The sequence below is a fragment of the Eptatretus burgeri genome, chromosome 16, assembly GCF_056783735.1.
Source record: "Eptatretus burgeri isolate ZD-2024b chromosome 16, Ebu_testis_v1, whole genome shotgun sequence".
Lineage (NCBI taxonomy): Eukaryota > Metazoa > Chordata > Myxini > Myxiniformes > Myxinidae > Eptatretus > Eptatretus burgeri.
In genome coordinates, this window is record NC_140976.1 from 44,218,458 (window position 1) to 44,238,568 (window position 20,111).

General features: G+C 43.8%; 1 protein-coding gene across 3 annotated transcripts in view; it reads left to right on the forward strand.

Annotated features, from left to right (window-relative positions):
• Positions 1-20,111, forward strand: part of LOC147010995 (TBC1 domain family member 4-like) — a 99,725-nt gene that overhangs the window by 71,157 nt on the left and 8,457 nt on the right. For all 3 annotated transcript variants that reach the window (XM_085859549.1, XM_085859550.1, XM_085859551.1), the window contains 6 exons: positions 1,841-1,975; positions 7,086-7,204; positions 10,389-10,477; positions 12,150-12,479; positions 12,596-12,739; positions 13,836-13,994. In XM_085859549.1, coding sequence (XP_085715675.1) covers positions 1,841-1,975; positions 7,086-7,204; positions 10,389-10,477; positions 12,150-12,479; positions 12,596-12,739; positions 13,836-13,994 — 976 coding nt within the window. The remainder of the gene's footprint in view (positions 1-1,840; positions 1,976-7,085; positions 7,205-10,388; positions 10,478-12,149; positions 12,480-12,595; positions 12,740-13,835; positions 13,995-20,111) is intronic.

A 20,111-nucleotide genomic window follows, 5' to 3' on the forward strand; every position in this document is an offset into this window, starting at 1 on the left:
TTAGAGGAAACTTGGTGGATGAGTTGGTGAGGTGACCAGATCAAGCCGATTAGATTTTAGTTCAGGTCCGAATCCAGATCCAGCCTAACAGTGGGATACAAAACATAAAGTAATCAACCTGGTGGAGGTGTGTGCTTATAATTTTCCATATGTGCTTTTATTTTTTTGAAAAACAAGTTCGTTTTCCATGTCCAGGTAAATGGCCCATCTTCCACTCCCTATCTTCTTCGAACCTTTCTCACTCTGAACAATTATTTCCTCATTCTTCACCATTCACATCAAAGTCCTTGTGTTAGGTCCATATTTCTTACACGTCTGTTACTGGTTCTTACAAGAGTTGTAAAACGTGATAATCTCAATGTTCTTTTCATGTCTGTGTGACCAACGCTTCACTGGCGTGTCCATTTTGATCGTGATGAAAAATGTTGTTTGATGAGCCTTTATCATAAAGGGTCGTAAAACCTCCTTTTACGACCCTTTGTTGAAAAACAAACATTGTTTTGAATGTACAACTCTTGTAAGTTCCAGTACCAGACATGTCAGAAATTCGGACTTGAAGTTTATGTGCCAATAAAACACGAAATATTTCATACCATGCTTGAGTTGATAATATTTTCAGTTTTCAAATCCTTACGGTGACGTTTTTATATGCGCTTATTTTTAACGAGCAAATACCACCCGTCGCTTCGCTGATGGGAATACTACAGGGGGATGAAGAAAAATTTTGGGGATGGGGGAAGAGTGGGGAGAGAAGGAGAGGGGTAGAGGGGGAGAGTGATGAGGTGAATGGGGCAGAGTGAGGAGGTGGAGGGGGAAGGGAAGGCAGATGTGTGGTGGAGCATTAATTACGATTCATACATCTCATTAAAATGATTCTGCATAGAATAACAGTGAAGATGGAAACAAAATAATGTCTGAAATCCATTTTCTACCAGTTATACTATAAATACCGCCCAGAGACAAACACTGCCGAGACACGTCCAGAGACGAACACAACTGGGACACGTCTGGAGACAATCTCCCACCCAGACATGATCACCAGAGAGAGAGAGACAGACAGACAGACAGACACACAGACGGAGATGGATGGGGGGAGGGGAGTTAGCAGAGAGAAAATGTTATGCTTTATAACACACACACACACACACACACACACACACACACACACACACACACACACACACACACACACACACACACACACACACACACACACACACACACACACACACACACACACTGTGCTTGGCCGATATCAGCAATTCTTCAGGAATCAGTAGATTGGAGTCAGTGTGATTACCGACTGCAGTACGTACTGTGTACAACACAAAAACCTTGAGTAGCTTTCACCCTTGTTTTAGGGGAATTTCAATAAACGAGTTATAAAAACAACACTATTTTTAATGGAGAAATAAAATTGGGATACCCATGTGCACTTATTTCTCAAATGCGCTAACATTCACGCATATGCTTATTATCCAGATTCTACTGTAACATGTAGACCAGACCAGGCAGGGCAGGCACATTATCTTTACCCTTGAGGTCATTAATGAGCCAGTTTGGTTTTTATCCCCACAATCAAACCGTGATATGATGATATGGCAATTATTTAAGATGAGCTCACCATCTTGAAGATTAGAATCCAAATCCTAAATATCATTGCCTTCAATTGGTGTTAACCCACAAACTCTGGAATACCAGTTCAGTGTCTTCATCAATGAGCCACCACTATGCCTGATTTAACTTGTTAGGCTGTAACAGCTCGTCTGATGTTTGAAAGTGAAGCTCACATGATGTGGCATTTCATTTTAATATCATCATTTTGCACTGCTTGTCCCAGGATCTTCACAGAGCCTCACCTCCTGCTTCACCCACGTTGCCGCCACGGGCCTCAACTCCGACACAAGATCTACATGGTGGACCGCAGTCTCCTCCACCCTTCCGTCGCCGAGCCCACACCATCAGCTCTCCACAGGCTCGTAGCCTTATATTTCTTATTTCACAATACCCTTAACTGAAAATGATGATGATTTTTCCTGTAAGTAATATTTTTGTAATTTTGTACTTGGAAAGCAACATTATGGAAGGATTTATTGGAAAAAGTTCTCATTTTTGGGTTGTCACACATATCGAATTGCAATTCATTTTGGTCAACGTACTGTTACGGATTTCAGAATCCGGTCTGATGAATGCATCCACACATCCAGGTCCTCAGATAGTTATTTCCCTAAATGCATGTCCAGGTTAGCCCCATCCCCATGTCTAATGGGATTTTAAATGTGATGCGTTGAGAAGGGTAAAGAATAGATCCCCTCTCCGATGGGAAGCTTTTTTCTTTACGACAGACACGTTCACACACATTTGTTTCATGAGCTCTGAAGCCGCCCTCATTTTTCCTCAGCAACGTTCTTTCGCGAGCTCCGACACCTGCCTTTTTTGAGAGCGCACGGGTCGTCATAGTAACCGTGCACCAGTGGGGCGGGGTGAGCTTGGGATGGACTGACCGGTGGAGACGGCCCGGAGATATAAAAATGAGCGAGAGGTATGTTCTGAGGAGAAAAGAGGAGAGAAAAAGTGTGAAGAGAAAAGCGTGAGGAGAAAATCGTGAGGAGAGAAAAGCATGAGGAGAAAAAGCGAAAGAGAAAAAAGAAAAGTGCGAGAGAAGCGAGCAAGAAGCGGGTGTCTGACCAGCGCCGATGAAACCATTCGTCCTTCCCAGTGCTTTGGCAAACGAGCATGTGGTACGCGTGTGGGTGTGCGCAGTGCCGCCAACAAGTGAAGCACGGGCCGATCACCAACAACACCAGGGTCTAAACTCGCGTTGGACGATCTCAATGCCCTCCAGACTGCAACTGGCATTCAAGGCTGCCTCGTGAGAGGGTGCACGGCAAAGCTGGGTGCTGGTGCCGGACGTGACACACACACACACACACACACACACACACACACACACACACACACACACACACACACACACACACACACACACACACACACACACACACACACACACACACACACACACATTTCAGGACGTTTTTGCTTCACGGAAGACTTTCTGGTGAGAGAGACTATTCTTCCCCACCCCCTGAATGATCTGCTGGGTACCCTTGTCTGTGATTAGCTGTAAGTCAACCCCCCGATAAGCATCTGCTCTTTATCTCTTTCCTGGCATTTTGATTGATTTTGCTTTGAAATTCATTCTTTATATACCTCAGCAAATAAAAAGTTATTTTTATTTATTTATTTTATCATTAATAAATTATTTGTTGATTTCCAACCTGTCCGTGTTTGTCCTTTCCTTCCATTGGTCTGGCATTGTCCGGGCCGAGATAGACTGGGAGGTAATTACCACAAAATTGACCAAAAAATCTTCGGCACGCACCAGCGGTTAAACGCTCGGCCGCCCCAATTAAAATCTAATCAGATAACATTGGTGCTTTTCCGAGGGCACGCTCCCCACTCAGGTAACCACGTGACCTCTAGTTAAACGGAATAATTAGATGGTGGACACTGGAACTCATGGTTGACTGGGTGGCGTTCGTGGTTTTAAACAACCCACCGTACCACAACGTTAATTGTGAGCAGTGGCCCCAGGTCCAGCTCTACCGAGGACAACTGGGGATTTATCCCCCTGAGTGACAAGCTGGTGTCTCGGTACCCATGGCCGCAACAATACGTACTGTATTTTGCTGCGTATGTTGATACATTTTTTCCGCAAGTCCGGGCCTCGACTTGTTCTCAGAATCGACTTATCTATGTTTTATGTCATCAAATTGCAAAAATGAAAAAAATTGCTGTGTGATATTTTCTGAAATAAATCATATAATTATTAATTTTAAACACACTGCAGCAAGTTTTCACAACGACGTTGATGCATTCCGAGAAAGTGTGATTGTGATTAAGTGTGAAGGAAAGTGTGAATCCGAGAGAATATGTTAAGCAGACAAGATATTCCCATGGATGTCATGCTATAATGGGGGGGGGGGGTGGGGTGCATTCCCAGGGCACATTTGTGGTCACTCAAGGAGGTGGGGGGGGAGGTGAGGGATAAGCCCAGAGCAACACGGTGCTGCCCTCACCCTGATTAGGCTTTCAGGTGAGTCGCACGGTGAATCTGGATTCCAAGAATCTCCGATCAAGCTCCCGAACAGGCCTCACAGTTAATCTGGAGTGGAGAAGTCGTCATCAAGGTGCTGCAAGATGGCGGGATCACAGTGCCGGGGTAATACGACACGGAATTCCGATGCGGAAGACAAGGAATTTGACAGTTTCTCAGATGTTGAGTGATTATGCGGTATACTCAGGGCCGGCGCTACCATAAGGCCAACTATAGGCATATACCGTATACTGTAGTGAACTGTGATCGGATCAAACATGTTGAGACAGTGGTCAGTGATTATGCTCTTTCATGGATTAAAATATGCTTTTATTGCATCCACCACCGAAGGTGGACAGAGGTTATCTTTTCATCCCCATCTCTTTGTCTGTGAGAAGGATATCTCAAAGTTATGGATGTATTCGGACAAAATTTGGTGGACAAGTCCGGGTGACAAGGACGAATTGATTAGATTTTCGTGAAGAGCTGGATCTGGATACCAGAATTTTTAAAGTGATTCTTCACCATGAGATAGGGCAAAAAATTATAGATAGCATGATATGTCAAAACGATGTCGACATATTTGGATGAAACTTGATGGATGAGTTCGTTCTGTGACAAGAACAAGCCACTGAGATTTTGGTTAAGGTGCGGATGCAGATCCGGCCTATCGGTGGGCTACAGCGCGTTAACTGTTCAGCCTGATAAAGGTATGCGCTCTACCGAGTGCTGTTCTAGTTACAAGTTCCAGGTGTTCATTGTTTATTTTTAAAGGAGCAGTGAACTGCAACAAAATGTAATGTGCTATGAGCCATTGCTAATAATGATTCTGCACCTTGTTTTTAAAACTGAACCCCTCTTTATATGGTAACAAACATGATGAAAACCATTTACATTACTAATACATCGGATAGGTCTTTCCACAAAGTCCAGAAATTCAAATAATATTCACAAAACAGCTCATTAATATTCATGACCCTGTAAGTACCAATCGGCAGCGAAGCAGCGATGTGTTGTGACAGTGTCAGGGAGTAATGAACACTCCCATTGTTACCTTCGCAAACTTTGTTGTGAAGGTTATGTTTTGATCGCTGTGTATTTATTTATTTATTTGTGAATATGTGTCTTTGTTTGTTTGTTTGTTATTCGCATAACTCCAAAAGTGTTGAACTGAATCGCAGCAAATTTGGTGGGATGATTGGTTATTATCCGAGGACCATTTGATTAGATTTTGGGAGCGATCGGGTCAAAGGTCAAGGTCAAGGTCATGAAAAGGTCAAAATCGTCTTTTTACCATAGTGAGGTCAATTTGTATCCAATTTGCATGCAACTAATGCCAAAATGTTCAGAATTCAATGCCCCATCTTGTGATATGTGACATGACACAATGACGTAATAACCCTTATTAGCGGTTGGGAGTCAAAGGTCAGGGGGGGGGGGTCACGACATTGCAAAATGTGCGGTTTTAGTCATAAGATTGGTCAATTCTTATCCGATTTGCATGAAACAAACACCAAAATGTTGACTGTTCTGTTCCCCACACTCTAATACCAATTACAAAATTAAAAATACAAAGGTCAAGGTCGAGGTCATGAAAAGGTCAAAATCGTCATTTTGCCATATTGCGGTCGATTTTTATCCAATTTGCATGCAACCAATGCCAAAATGTTGTGAATTCAATGCCCAATCTTGTGATATACTATATGACACAATGACGTCATTACCTTTGTTAGCGGTTTGGGTCAAAGGTCAGGGGGGCAACGACTTTTATTATCATAACGCGGTCAATTCTTATACAATTTGCATGTAAGTAGATTCAAAATGTTTAGAATTCAATTCCCTATCCTGTGATGTGTAATATTTGATTTCTTATAATGTGACCAGTTGTCATCAGATTGATTTGACACCGACACCCAAAAAGGTCACGGAGTTCATACAGAAATTGTACAATGTACGTGAATCAGTGTCAAACAGCAGGAAATTTAATGTTTTTAAGCCATCATAACACATATGAGATGGCAGATGTGGTATGGGATTAAATACCCTCACAATCAACGGTTTCTTTGGGGGGGGGGGGCAAAATGTAGCGTTAGCGAAGGTATGCGCTCTACTGAGTGCCCGTTCTAGTTTTCACTGTTTTACTAACTACTGTAGTTGAGGTAGCTTCGACTTATACTCAACATCAATTTATATGTCGAAAAATGCGGTAAATTAAGTTTATTTATTTATTTATTTATTTATTACCTTGTTTCTTTTTTTTTCCTGTCCTCACCAACCCTCCTCAGCCTCCCCCCTTCACAATCTTGGAATCAGTTATAGCAATAGCCTTTTCATTTTAATGGTGATTTATGAAAATATATTACCAATGAAATGGAAAGGCTGTTGTTTACGTACGGACGTGGGCATCTGTATTCATATATAGATGTGTAGGGTTACATGTTTGGAAAGGTAGTTTATATTTTATTTACTTGCTTGTGGATGGATGTACCCATCAAGCATGGGCGATGGGATGGAATGGCATTTGATAAGATGGGAGGACACTACTATTACGACTATGACTACTTCTACTACTACTACTACTTCTAATGCCACTGCTATTGCTACTGCAACAACATGGGTCGAATCGAATACAAGTTGGAAGTAAATTTAGATGCTGTAAAGAGAAGTGCATGACATTGTTAATTATACCGATGAGAATTTGTGATCTGGATGGGGTACTGACACACATCAGCCTCCCTTTTCCTGGGAAGATGTATCAGATTCACGACATTGCAATTTCTTAGAGAAAACGAATGCTTGTTTTTTAAAAAATACAAATAGAATGAAAGATGTAAGTGATGAAATAAAGGACATGCAGGTGAGTCCGATCTTGATTCATCCATTTGTGTACGTTTAACGGTGCTTCCTTCGATCACGACATCCTTTGTTGTTTCTGTTTTACATTGTGTGCATGAAATGATTAAGGAGCATGTTTTCTTTCCTGCAGGCAATGGCGGCCCTAAGACGAGGAGATCTTGCCAGTGAGGCACAGACTCATCGGCCGGCATCTCATGGGAAGGTGCGCCAGCGGGGTAATGCACAGACTGCCACAACACAAAGTGCAGTGTAAGTTTGGGGTCCACCAGTGCACATATTTATTTGCCTTCCAAGCTGGAAGCCTATTGTTCTTGCTGCGATTTTTTTTCTTTTCTTCTTCTTCTTCTTCTTCTTCTTCTTCTTCTTCTTCTTCTTCTTCTTCTTCTTCTTCTTCTTCTTCTTCTTCTTCTTCTTCTTCTTCTTCTTCTTCTTCTTCTTCTTCTTCTTCTTCTTCTTCTTCTTCTTCTTCTTCTTCTCTCCCACCAAACTGATTCTTCCTCTTTCTCAGAGACAGCTAAGTGTGTGTGTGTGTGTGTGTGTGTGTGTGTGTGTGTGTGTGTGTGTGTGTACGTACCAGGATCTGATGTCTCCTTGTCACCATGCACCCCTTGTCTATCTGTTCTCCCTCTTTTCCTTCTGTGTGTATCTCTCAAATCACCCTCCTTATCTGTTCACTCCATATACAACTGCACGCTTAACATGTGCTAGCTGCGAACTCCCCCACACGCTCTGGTGAGATGGTGTGTCCACCTGTGCTACTTCAGCGCCGCAGGAGCACATGCGCAACAGTTGCAGTGGGGGGAGGAGGGATGGGGGACAAGAGTGGAGAGGGTGTTGACACTGCACCACAGGGGTTCGGGGTTTTTGGCGGGTGTTCACGCCACAGCAGACGGAGGTAGACGCCAAAAGAGACATGCCGAACAGGGGGAGAAGGATCTGAAGGGCAAGCCTGATGCAAAGCATCATCGGTAGATCTGCCATTCTGCGAAACTATTCTGCACCATGCCCCCCGACTCTTCACAACAGGAAAGACCACACACACACACACACACACACACACACACACACACGCTACATAGTTCTGTCTACTTTCCTGTTCAGACTGTGTCCCTGCCTAAGTCTGTCCGCGTAAGAATCATCTAAGTATTGCTGTTGGAACTGTCTCCATCAGGTTAAGCATTCCGTTTGGGCTTCTCTGTATTATTTATATTCATATTCTATTTACTGTGGCCCATCGCTATTATTTATTAAACCCTCTCTTTCTAAAGTGTATTTCTGTGCATTTTAAGCCTTGGGATCATCCTTCAGCATAATCAAATTCCCTTCAAAACGGTATGTGTGCAGAAACTGCCGTGTGGCTAAATTAATTAAACAACCACACCACACTGCAAATTAGTTGTTTATGCAGAACGTCTCTGCTCGGCGTCTTGCTAGTTCATCTACAGTGGTCTCACATAGCCTGTTAAGGAGACCGAGTCTATTACTATATATATATATATATTGTTACATTAGAGGTTGCACAAATTAGCCTGTATGTCAACTTAGCGTGCTCTATGTGTTCGAGTAGGTTAAAAATTTCTTTAATCAGGGACTCATTAGAGTGAGGTTGTCCTGTTTTTATGTATGCTGGGGGAGGTGTTAGAGTTGACTGAGGCATTGACAGATAAATGTGCTTCACACGTGTTCTCTCTGTGAATCAGGCAAGGTGAGGATGGGATGGGATCAGAAAGGGTTTTGGGCAGGTCTGCATAAAACCTCTAGCGTCCACAATGGTTCGAGAGGTATGATACCATCTGGCTTGCATGATCATCGTGGCAGTGTTTGTGCCACATGAGTGGCACGACTATTCTAGGACGAAGGAACTCATGGACGTGGCCGTGGGACAGGTGATAAAAAGAAGTCGTGCACAGGGGCGGATAGTCAGAGAACAGTGGGAGGAGTTGAGTTGGTATGTTGAAGAATATGGCAGCCCATGTTTGTCGGGACCATGAGCTGGGGCTCACATTCCTTTGCCCTCTTTCATTCTTCTGTCCATCCTCTGGTCCTGTCCTCTGAATTCTGGCCAGTTTTGGTCTCTCTCTCTCTCTCTCTCTCTCTCTCTCTCTCTCTCTCTCTCTCTCTCTCTCTGAAGCTGAGTGACCCTCCACGGTGGGATGAATTGAGTTGGTCGGAGCCAGGGGTCTAGCACGGTTTTGTGGGGTCACTGTACCATGTATGGCAGGTGTTGGTAGAAAATGGATGACGGAGTATTGTGTTCAAGGTTTATGGGTGGGGAAGTTGTGCATTGATCTAGGAGTCTCGGTGGATCAGCACTGAAGGAGAGGAAGGAGAGGGAGTGGAGCTCCACTCTGCCTTGCCCCCAGCAGCCTAGCGAGCAACTGCGAGTGAAATCGGCCAGGATTTCTCGGCCACAGGACATGAGGACTCCTGGCGAGCATTGAAGGCAATGGAAGGCCAATGGGTGACCCCCTCAGGCAAGGATGCAGCAAAAGGGAGCTGTTGCAGTGCTGGGTGGCAAGATGGATTAGCAGTCCAGGATTTCCCTTGAGTTGGGACTTTGTTTTTCACTGTGGGCATCATACACTACTCCACCCTCACTACCTCATTGTAGGACCTCCTGGCTGCCACCATAGTTGATGCCACTTTGCAAGTAATTGTGAAGCCATGGCCTCGCTAGAATGCAAATGTTGTAATCGATAAACTGAATGATAAAAATTAATGTAAACTGAATGTTGAATGCTCCTTTCGGTCATGTGTTACTCCATGTGTGCTCTGGAGGGCAATATTATAGCCTATGAATTTGGTGAGGGCGATTTTGAAATTGGGTTTTGGCTCTTCTGACGAGCTTAAGTGGGTGACATACACTGGGGGACTTGTCAATTAGTTGGGGTTTATATATGAAAAGTTCTCTAAGGTAGGCCTCTTTGTTTACTTTGTTTGCCATCTTCTCTCCCTGCCCGAGGAACACCTGATGGAGACATATTAAGGGGGTGGGCAATTATATTTTCCTTATATATTTCGGAATTTTTGTGGATTTGTTTAAATGTGAATACTGAAACTCAGGGGGTAGTACGTTAAGTTTATATTGGGTAAGGCAGATGTGGTCTTGCCTTCCACAGCCCATCCTGATATAATGGGTAAGATAATAAGATTGTGAATGTTTAACGGCAAAGTTATTAGAAAAGATATCAGGAGACGTGAGTATACTCTTCTATGAATTATAAAATTAGGACAAAATATGTAAGATTTAAACTTGGGACCCCAGCTTTGTGAGTTATCTGCTTTGTTATTCTGCAAACGTTGTGTCAGGATGACCCACGCCTTCATTTTTTAATGTTCTTTGCTATGATGGATCTATTCTTTAAAGATTGCCATTTTGGGGTTTTTTAATTTCTGCGTTGATTAGTGAAATGACCGTATCTGCCTTGCCCAGGGAACCGAGTCTGCGACCTGCTTCTTGGCGCAAGAAGATCTTCCTGCAGGTGACCTCGGGGAACCCCCAGCCAAGTGCTACATTCTGTGGTGAGAGGGGGTAGTGATCCTTTGCCTAGTCGATGGTTAGGAAGGTCTGTCCAATCCAAATTTAATTCCATTTATTTAAAAAAAACTGTCATTCAGGTGCTGTGCAAGAGTTTTTGTTATTTGCACTTCATTTTTTTTTTTTTCTGATGAGAAATGCTTTGAACCAAAATTAGAATAGGTTTAATAAGTGAAAGTTATTGGTAGCTGCACCCAATTAAAAAGGCTGGCTGCCTTCACGCATCAGGTATATGGGGTGGGGGTTGCCTCCATTTTGAAAATTTCCACAAGGCATCCTGACAGGCCTTTGACCTACCGAGCTCTTCAGTTCTCTGTCGTTGAGTTGGAATGCGGACCTCGGCCTTGCTCCAAATTGGCAAGGCAACGTTTATTTTCTCATTTGCAAACGGCTGCAAATGCAATCAGTGATGGTTGTTTGTGATAGTGTTGAGCGACATTGATATTTTTGCTCGTCGATTAATTATCGTCCCTCCAAATATCGACGATCCATCGATATATCTTCTTTGCACAATCACTTATGCTAACGTAGTGTGACCATGCTTGGAGGGTACACACTATTGATGTTTATATAATCCTAATGGTGACTCACCAGCTCGAAGATATAGCTGTTTTTCGCCAAGTAATCTATCCTGAAATTGATATAAACATTTTCGTGTGCTCTCAGTGAAATTGGTGTTTGTGGAACGTCATGCAAACACAACATTGTAATGGGTATTTTTGAACATTAATTGCACTTTAGCAGAGTGGCGGAGAAAACACTGTGCCAACATCAGACTTAATCTACGCTGTATATTAAAGTCACTGGATGTCTCCGTCTGTCCGTCATGCTCTTTTTGCTTGGATGTTATTACGAGATTACGTCTAGCACTTGGCGAGGCTTCCACGGATGTGCACGTCATCCCGACGCCCAGCACTGACCGCGATAGTGAGGATGACTTTTGTGTTTGACTATGGTGTTTGTCGCTCTGAGGGCAGAATGTTTATGAGCTGCCTTGGGGGCAGCGCTTTCTGTAGGCACGCTTCATAATATTGATAAAAGCTCTCCTGCACTGGGTCTAAGTCAGAGCTTAGATCCTATGTGGTGATTGTACTGGTGCAAACAGTACCCCTCCTCAGGCACAGGCTCAGGATCTTCAAGGGAAGACTCTGGCGATGAGGCCAGGGAACTGGCAACTGAGATGGGACAAAGTTTTCTCACTATTCACGTGATAGGCGAGAGAGAATGGTGCTGTGTATATCTTTTTTTTTTTAATGGGACCATCGTATTATGATAAAATGAGTCCTTCTTGTCGATATGCTTACTAAATCAATGAAAATACATCTCAAAATCTTCAATTTACAAAACCGCAAACCACTTTTTCCATTATCAAATGTGTCACTATATCGATAGTTTGAAAAATGTAGTATCGCGTTGATGATGTTTTTTCAACATCTTATCGAGCCGATAATATTGAGATATCACTCAGCCCTATTTGGCTATACCTATCATCATGGGTGAGAGACCTGATTGGCATTGAGTTTATCACTTATTTTATTATGGCATGACAGCATACCAACGATGGGAGTTCTGATGTATGGAAAAAGTTTTTTTTTACTTTGAGAATGCATTGGGTTATGGAATTATCGAATATTTTCATTTCATCTTTTTATGCAGATGACGTGGACAATTCCTTTGACTCCTGCCCATTGACCTCAGCAGACAACTCCTCATCCATCCGAAGTGGACAGGAGGAAGGGGATAGTCTGACCACATTTTATCATGGACATAACCCCAATTGCCCAGATTTTGATTGGAGCATGGAAAAAGGAAAAGGTGGCGAAGATGAAAGTCCTTGTGAGGTGTTGTCCAAGGATGAAGGCTCATCAAAAATGGATATGTACAATTGCGAAGAAAAACCTCGTGTTGCTGATGAGCCGGAGAGCAATGAGGCTGAAGGCTCAAAGCAGAATGAACAAAACGACAAAATGGAATCTGAAATTTCAGGTCAGATTGGGATTTTTGAACAACTTTCATGACCTGGCACACACATTTGTGGCTCTCCACGAACAATTGAAATGGTTGGAATCAGCTGAAATGTTTCGCTGTTTCTGTTGCCACAGGTGATGTCACTGTCCCTCCAATCTATGATGAGGTGGTTGTTTGCCAAGAGCAGGTCTCAGCTGTTTGGGATCGGCTGCTTGCAACACCCAGCATATCAAAGATCAAATGTGATGCGGAGAAAGTGCAAGCAATACTTTCACAAGGTGTGCTGTTGGGGTTGTGTAAGACTTAGGTTCATCAGAAAAGAGGGGAAATGTCTGACAGAATGGTGTCAAGGTGTTGCATTTACCTTTGGTACTTACCGAGTCTGGGCTTGATTTTACGGTGATCTCAGACTCTAAATTGTCAGATTGGTGCTTCACAGGTACTGTGATGCACCAAGTGCACCATCCCTCGGATTGGTGTTAAGCTGGGTGTTCCCCCTGCTAGCATTAGTTGGTAGATGTTAAAGATCCCACAGTGTCCTTCACGAAGAGTAGACGAGCTATCGCTAGCACTCTGAACAAATTACAAATTACCTTTAGTTAAACATCAGGCCTGGCCAGCCGGTTCGTGAAAGACTTGGAACAAAAATATTCCCTAGCCAACCTGTTGAGAAGGTTGGATCATTAGGCCCGTAGCAGTAGTAGTAGTAGTAGTAGTAGTAGTAGTAGTAGTAGTAGTAGTAGAAGTAGTAGTAGTAGTAGTAGTGGTCGTCGTCAATATGTTGTTATAGTTAGAGGGGTACAGGGATATATGGCAGGACTTGTAGGTAGCTTGCGTGTGGATGGGTTCCTATCGTGTATGGCTTTTTTTGGCTGCTGGCAGAATGAGTGCCAGCTTGCCGGTATCCTATGTCGGAGTGGTGACCCATCCAGGATTGTACCACTAGCCAAGAAGACTGCTTAGAAGGCACCAACACTCTGCACAGAGTCCCAATGGTCCCAATGGATGGATGTATTGTTGCATCATTGGTAAGGGGCACGGCTATGCCGCTGATGCAATGCCCCTATTACCAGTACACACTGGTGCTCATTTTGCCGAACTCAGAAAGATGACAGGCTGAATCAACCCCTTTGTGTTAATTCAGTGGCCAACGGATCCCAAGCCACCACCCTAACCGCTAAGCCAAGCCAGGCTGTGTGGATGGGTGACCGTATAGACATGGTGTTAGTGTAGCGTGGGCATGATGGGCCAAATGGCCTCCTTTGCCAAAGTTCCTTGTTACATCTAATCACAGATATGCTAATGAGAAAGATGCTGCTGCAAGTACTAGCAAATAACTTTTAGACCCATTTCCATGGTTTATTCTTTCTGTAGGAGTACCACAGAAGCGCCGTGGTGAGATATGGTGCTTCCTGGCAGAACAGCATCGCTTGTGCCATCGCATCTCCACACAGCACTGTGCACCGAGCACGCCTTACAAACAACTGCTTCGCCAACTTACCACACAGCAACATGCTATAATCATCGATTTGGGTACTGCATGACTTGTCTTTGCATTATCGATCACATTTCGCCCCTTTCTGTGTTGCACTTTCTCATACCGTTATGGCTTAACAAACTGCACATTTCTTTTTAAACACTAGAGGATGTATTGTGCTGCCAGAAAGTTGGATTATCATGTTGGACCTCTGATTTATAGAGAGACGATGACAGACTTAGTTTGCACAGAACATTTCTGGACTATTATTTTCGAAAAGCAGCATGCGGTACTTTGGTGAAAGCAAATATGTTTACATCAGCAAAGTTTTTTTTGTATTAACTGTGCGAGGATAGGGAGGGACCAGCTGCCACCTTCTTTCAGACAGGTTTCTGTGCTTTGGCTTTGTCATTACCTCCACTGCCGAAGGTGGGCGGAGGTTATGTTTCCATCCCTATTTGTTTGTCTGTGAACAGGATATCTCTAAAAGTTGCGGACAGATTTGGGAGATAGGTTGGGTGTGTGATGAGGATAAATTGATTCGATTTTGGTGAAGATCCAGATCTGGCTCCAACATTTATTATTTTAACTTTTTTTAAGTGATTCTTCACCATTGAGAGATAGGGTCAAAAATGATACAGTGCCTATAGAAAGTCTACATCCCCTTTCAAAATTTGCTCCTTTTGTTGCCTTACAGCCTGGAATTAAATTAGATTAAATCAGACTTTTTCCACCTTTATTTACACATCGTAACCCACAACTTCCACGTGAAAAACAAATTCTACTAATTTCAGAAGATTAATGAAAAATACAAAACTAGAATATCTTGGTTTGATAAGTGTCCACCCCCTCATAATAGCAATTGTAAATTAGCTCAGGTGTAACCAATCACCTTCAAATTCACACACCGAGTTAATTAGCCTCCACCTGTGTTAAATTGTTGTGATTCTGATTATTTCAGAATAAAATTAGCTGTTCCTGTAGGTTTCCTCTGCTGGAGGGTGCATTTCACAGCAAAGATTCAACCATGGGGACCAAGGAGTTTTCAAAAGACCATGGAGCAAAAAGGGATAAAGTTGTGGAAAGACACAGATCAGGGGATGGGTATAAAATATTTCAAAGGCCTTGAATATTCCTTGGAGAACAGTCAAGACAATCATTCAGAAATGGAAGGCATATGGTACCACCAAGACCATGCCTAGATCAGGCCGTCCCTCAAAACTGGATGACGAAGCAAGGAGGAGACTGATCAGAGAGGCCAATGGCAACTTTGAAAGAGCTGCATGCCTTTATGGCAAACACTGGTGTGTGTGTGTGTGTGTGTGTGTGTGTGTGTGTGTGTGTGTGTGTGTGTGTGTGTGTGTGTGTGTGTGTGTGTGTGTGTGTGTGTGTGTGTGTGTGTGTGTGTGTGAGACAACAATAACCCAGCACTCCACAAGTCTGGCCTGTACGATAAGGTGGCAAGAAGGAAGCCATTACTCAAAAAAGACCACCGAGAGTCCTGGTTGAGGTATGCAAAAAAACCACTCTGGAGATTCTGAAGCCATGTGGCAAAAAGTTTTGTGGTCTGACGAAAGAAAGATGGAACTTTTTGGCCTAAATGTAAAACGTTACATTTGGTGCAAACCCAACACAGCACATCACTCAAAGAACATAAACCTGACTGTGAAGCATGGTGTTGACAGCATCATGTTATGGGGATGTTTGTCATCAGCAAGGAATGAGGCACTTCTCAGGATGGATGGAGCAAAATACAGAAAAATCCGAGAGAAAAACCTGCTGCTCTCTGCGAGAAAGCTGAAATTGGGATGGGAGTTCACCTTTCAGCATGACAATGACCCGAAGCACACGACCAAAGCTACACTGGAGTGGCTAAGGAACAAAAATATAAATGTCCTTCAATGGCCCAATCAGAGCCCCGACCTAAAGCCAATCGAAAATCTGTGGCATGACTTGAAGATTGTTGTCCATCAACGCTCCCCACGCAACTTGATTGAGTTTGAACAGTTTTCTACATAAGAATGGGCAAATATTGCCCAATCAAGGTGTGCAAAGTTGGTAGAGATCTATCCCAACAGTCTCACAGCTGTAATTGTGGTCAAAGGTGCTTCCACCAAGTATTAACTCACCACTGAGAGATAGGGTCGAAAATGATACAGTGCCTATAGAAAGTCTGGACACAATTATCTAACCAAGATATTCTAGTTTTGTATTTTTGATTAATTTTCTGAAATTTGTAGAATTTGTTTTTCACTTTGAAGTTGTGGGTTACGATGTGTAAATAAAGGTGGGAAAAACTTGTTTTAATGCAATTTAATTCCAGGCTATAAAGCAACAAAAGGTGAAAATTTTGAAAGGGGGTGTGGATTTTCTATCGGCACTGTATGTAGCACGATATCTTAAAAGGTTGTAAACGGATTCAGATGGAACTTGGTGGACAGGTTGGATGTGTGACTAGGAATAATTGGTTCGATTTTGGTGAAGATGTGGATCAAGACACAGATCCGAGAATTTTGAAGGGATTCTTCACCATTGAGTGATGGGGTTAAAAACGACATTGTATAGAATCTCAAAGTTGTGGACGGATTCAGATTAAACTTTGTGGACATGTTGGGTGTGAAAAGGAAGAATTGATTCGATTTTGGTGAAGATAAGATTGACAGTTCCGGTTCCGGTTTTGGAGCGACGAGAGGTCTCCTTCGGGCTCCCTGCTGACGTTCTCAAAGTTAAGTTTCCGGTTGTTATTTGTCCCGTTTTAACTGTTTAATTTTCTCACCTACATGTTACTGTGTGTTCCTAGTTCGGTTTTGTTTCAAAAATCGTGCTATTTTGTGAATATTTTTGTCGACGTTCTTACCTGGTGTTTGAGGCCTAGACCTAGGCTTGAGGCCTACCGGTTCCACTCGGTGTTCGATCGTTTATTTTTTTTGTTTTGTTTTTTCTCCCCATTACCTTCAATTTTCATCCTCCCCACTTTCCAAACATCCCCCATTCTCCCAACTAATCTCTTTCTTATCTCAAAAAAATAAAAATAAAAAAATAAATATATATATACCCAACAACAACAACAACACGCTCACCTTCTCCCGATTCTGCTTCTTCTTCTTCCTCTTAACTTCCTCCTCGTCTTCTTCCTCGATTTTTTTCTACACTTCCATGACCTAATCTGTTGAACTCTCTCATACATTAATATTAACAACAAAAACGATCTTATAATGCTTCATCTTCCTCTCTCACACATGTGGTACTCTTTACTGTTTCACAATGCACTACTCTTCTGCTATTTTAACAGACTGCTCTCATTTCGACCTCTCCTTCATTCCTTGCCTAAAAAATCCAACTATTACAGCGCTTCTTCTCTCCATTCTCTGAATTCGCCTTCATTCCATCCATCAAGAATTGTGTTAAATCGCATCTCTGACCTAAAACTTTTAAAAACCACAGTTTGCCATGGATGTTCGCTTTCCATCAACCATTCTTTTTTTCCAACTTCAGTGCCAACTCACCCCCCTCACCCCTCACTCTCACTCTCAAAGCAACCATCCCACTCTTCTCCCTCCAAGCCTCCCTCTCACCTCTCTCAAAAATTTCACCCACCCCTTTCTCCCACCTTTCATCCCCCTCACTCTTCGTTCTCTAAGTTGCCCCCCCTCTCATCCACCAAGCTGCCTCCCTCCACTGCCCTCTCACCTCCATCTCTTCACTCCACCTCCTCAAATCCTCAACTGCCTTCTTCCTTGTCTCTTGTCCCCCCTCTCCCCCAGCACCACAGAGCCTTTTCTCCTCCTCATTCGGCCCCCTCCCCTCGCTATTCTGCAATACCCCACACTCTTTCAACAACCCTCCTTACCTCCCCCCCTCGTCCCTTGTCCTACCCTCCCCCACCCCCTCCACCTCCTGCACCCAAAGCCTCCTCCCCTACCTCTTCATTAAAAGTGCGGACCTCAAATATCCGGGGCCTTCGCTCAAACCTTTCAGATCTTTCCATACAGGTTGCCACTGACAAACCAGACATTATCTGCCTAACAGAAACTTTCCTCTCCCAAGACGTGTCTGACTCTCAAGTATCTCTCCCCGGTTACTCCCTCTTACGGTATGACAGACCTGAGCCTCGTCCTGGTGGAGGTGTTGCTCTCTTTATCAAAGACTCTATTTCTCACTCTCCATGCACTGCTCTCACTCCCCCACACCCCCAGGAATACCTCTGGCTTCGGCTTCCCCTCCACTCCCACCTCATGTTTATATGTGTACTGTACCGTCCACCGAACAGTGATGACTCCATCTACACCTCACTATCCGAAAACATGGACCATCTTCTATCTTCTCATCCAAACTCTCTCTTCCTCTTATGTGGTGACTTCAATTGTCATCATGCCAGTTGGCAAGGTGTGGGTACCTCTCTCACCTGCCATGGCACATCAGCAAAAGCTTTCTGCGACTCATTGGGACTGACTCAATCGGTCAACTTCCCGACCCGGATCTCAACCAATGGTACTCCATCTCTCTGGATCTGATTTTGACAAATTTCCCTGACAATATCTGCTGCTCTTCCTCCGCTCCAATTGGTTCTTCTGACCACGTCCTTGTTAAAGTGGACATCTCTCTGGCTGTTATCAGAGAACCACCTCACCGCCGTCGAGTCTGGCATTTCACTCAAGCCGACTGGCAGGGTCTCCGAGCAGCCATCAAACTTACAGACTGGTCTCCTATCACTACTTTCTCAAACATCAACTCATCCTGGGAATTCTTTCAAAGAAACTTGCTGTCCCTCATGCACAGATTTATCCCCTCTCGTGTTCAGTTGTCCTACCCTTCCTCCCGCCCTTGGTTTACTGAAGCTTGTGGCGAGGCAGTTGTCCTGAAACAACTTGCCTTTGCCTCATGGAAAGCAAACCCAACTGAGGGCAATCTCAGTTCTTTCCACAAAGCTCGGAACAAGTGTGTCTCTACCCTCAGGAGAGCCAGAAAACAACATCTTTCTCATCTCAAGTCTGAACTCTTAAACCTCTCTCCCTCCTCAAAATCCTGGTGGCGTTTAATCAAATCTGTTTCTGGTGTATGTTCCCCCTCCATCCCCTCCCTTACCTCAAATGGCCACACTGCTGATTCCACACGTGATAAAGCTGAATGTCTAAACTCGGTGTTTGCAGCTAAATCTTGTGTCCTAAACCCATCACTATCTCTACCCACTTTACCCAGTCGCACCCAACTGTCCCTGGACTCTGTATCCTTTTCTCCTGACAAGGTGGAGAGCTTGCTTTCAAACATCGAGTCAGATTCTGCAACCGGTCCAGACGGCATCAGCCCACGTGTCCTCAAAGCCTGCTCTTCTGCTCTTGCTCACCCTCCCTCTGTTCTATTCACCCTCTCATTTGCCCAAGGTCATCTGCCATCTGCTTGGAAATCTGCTAACATCACTGCCCTGCATAAAAAAGGTGCAAAAACAGATCCCTGTAACTACAGACCAATCAGCCTTCTCCCAATCATCAGCAAGGTTATAGAATCCATCATCGCTTCAGACATGAAATCCTTCCTCTTCTCCAATGGCTTGATTTCCAATCATCAATTTGGTTTCAGACAAGGTCACTCTACCCTGGATATGCTGCTTCTGCTCTCCCATCAATGGATGGAGGTCTCAATGCCAGACAGGAAATCCGAGCCGTATCCCTGGACATATCACGTGCTTTTGACACAGTCTGGCACCCTGCCCTACTCACCAAACTCTCTTCCCATGGTATTCAAGGCCATCTCCACTCATGGCTCGCAGACTTCCTCTCCTGTCGCAGTCAACGTGTAGCCCTAAATGGAGTTCTTTCATCCCCTCTTCCTGTGCAGGCTCGAGTTCCTCAAGGTAGCGTTCTGGGCCCTGTTCTTTTTCTGATTTTCATCAATGATCTCTCGGACTCTCTAGAAAATCCTCTATTTCTCTTTGCCGATGACTCCACCCTCTGCCGTACCATCTGTCATCCCTCAGACCGGCAAGCAGCAGCTTCTTCGCTCACTGCAGATCTGGATAAAATCACAAACTGGTCCAACACGTGGAACATGTCTTTCAATCCAGACAAATCTCACACTCTCACTATGTCTCTTCGAAAGGACCGTTTAGAAACCCCCCCCCCCATCCACTTTCTCAACAATCCTCTGGAAGAAGTCTTTTCTTTCAAGCTTCTGGG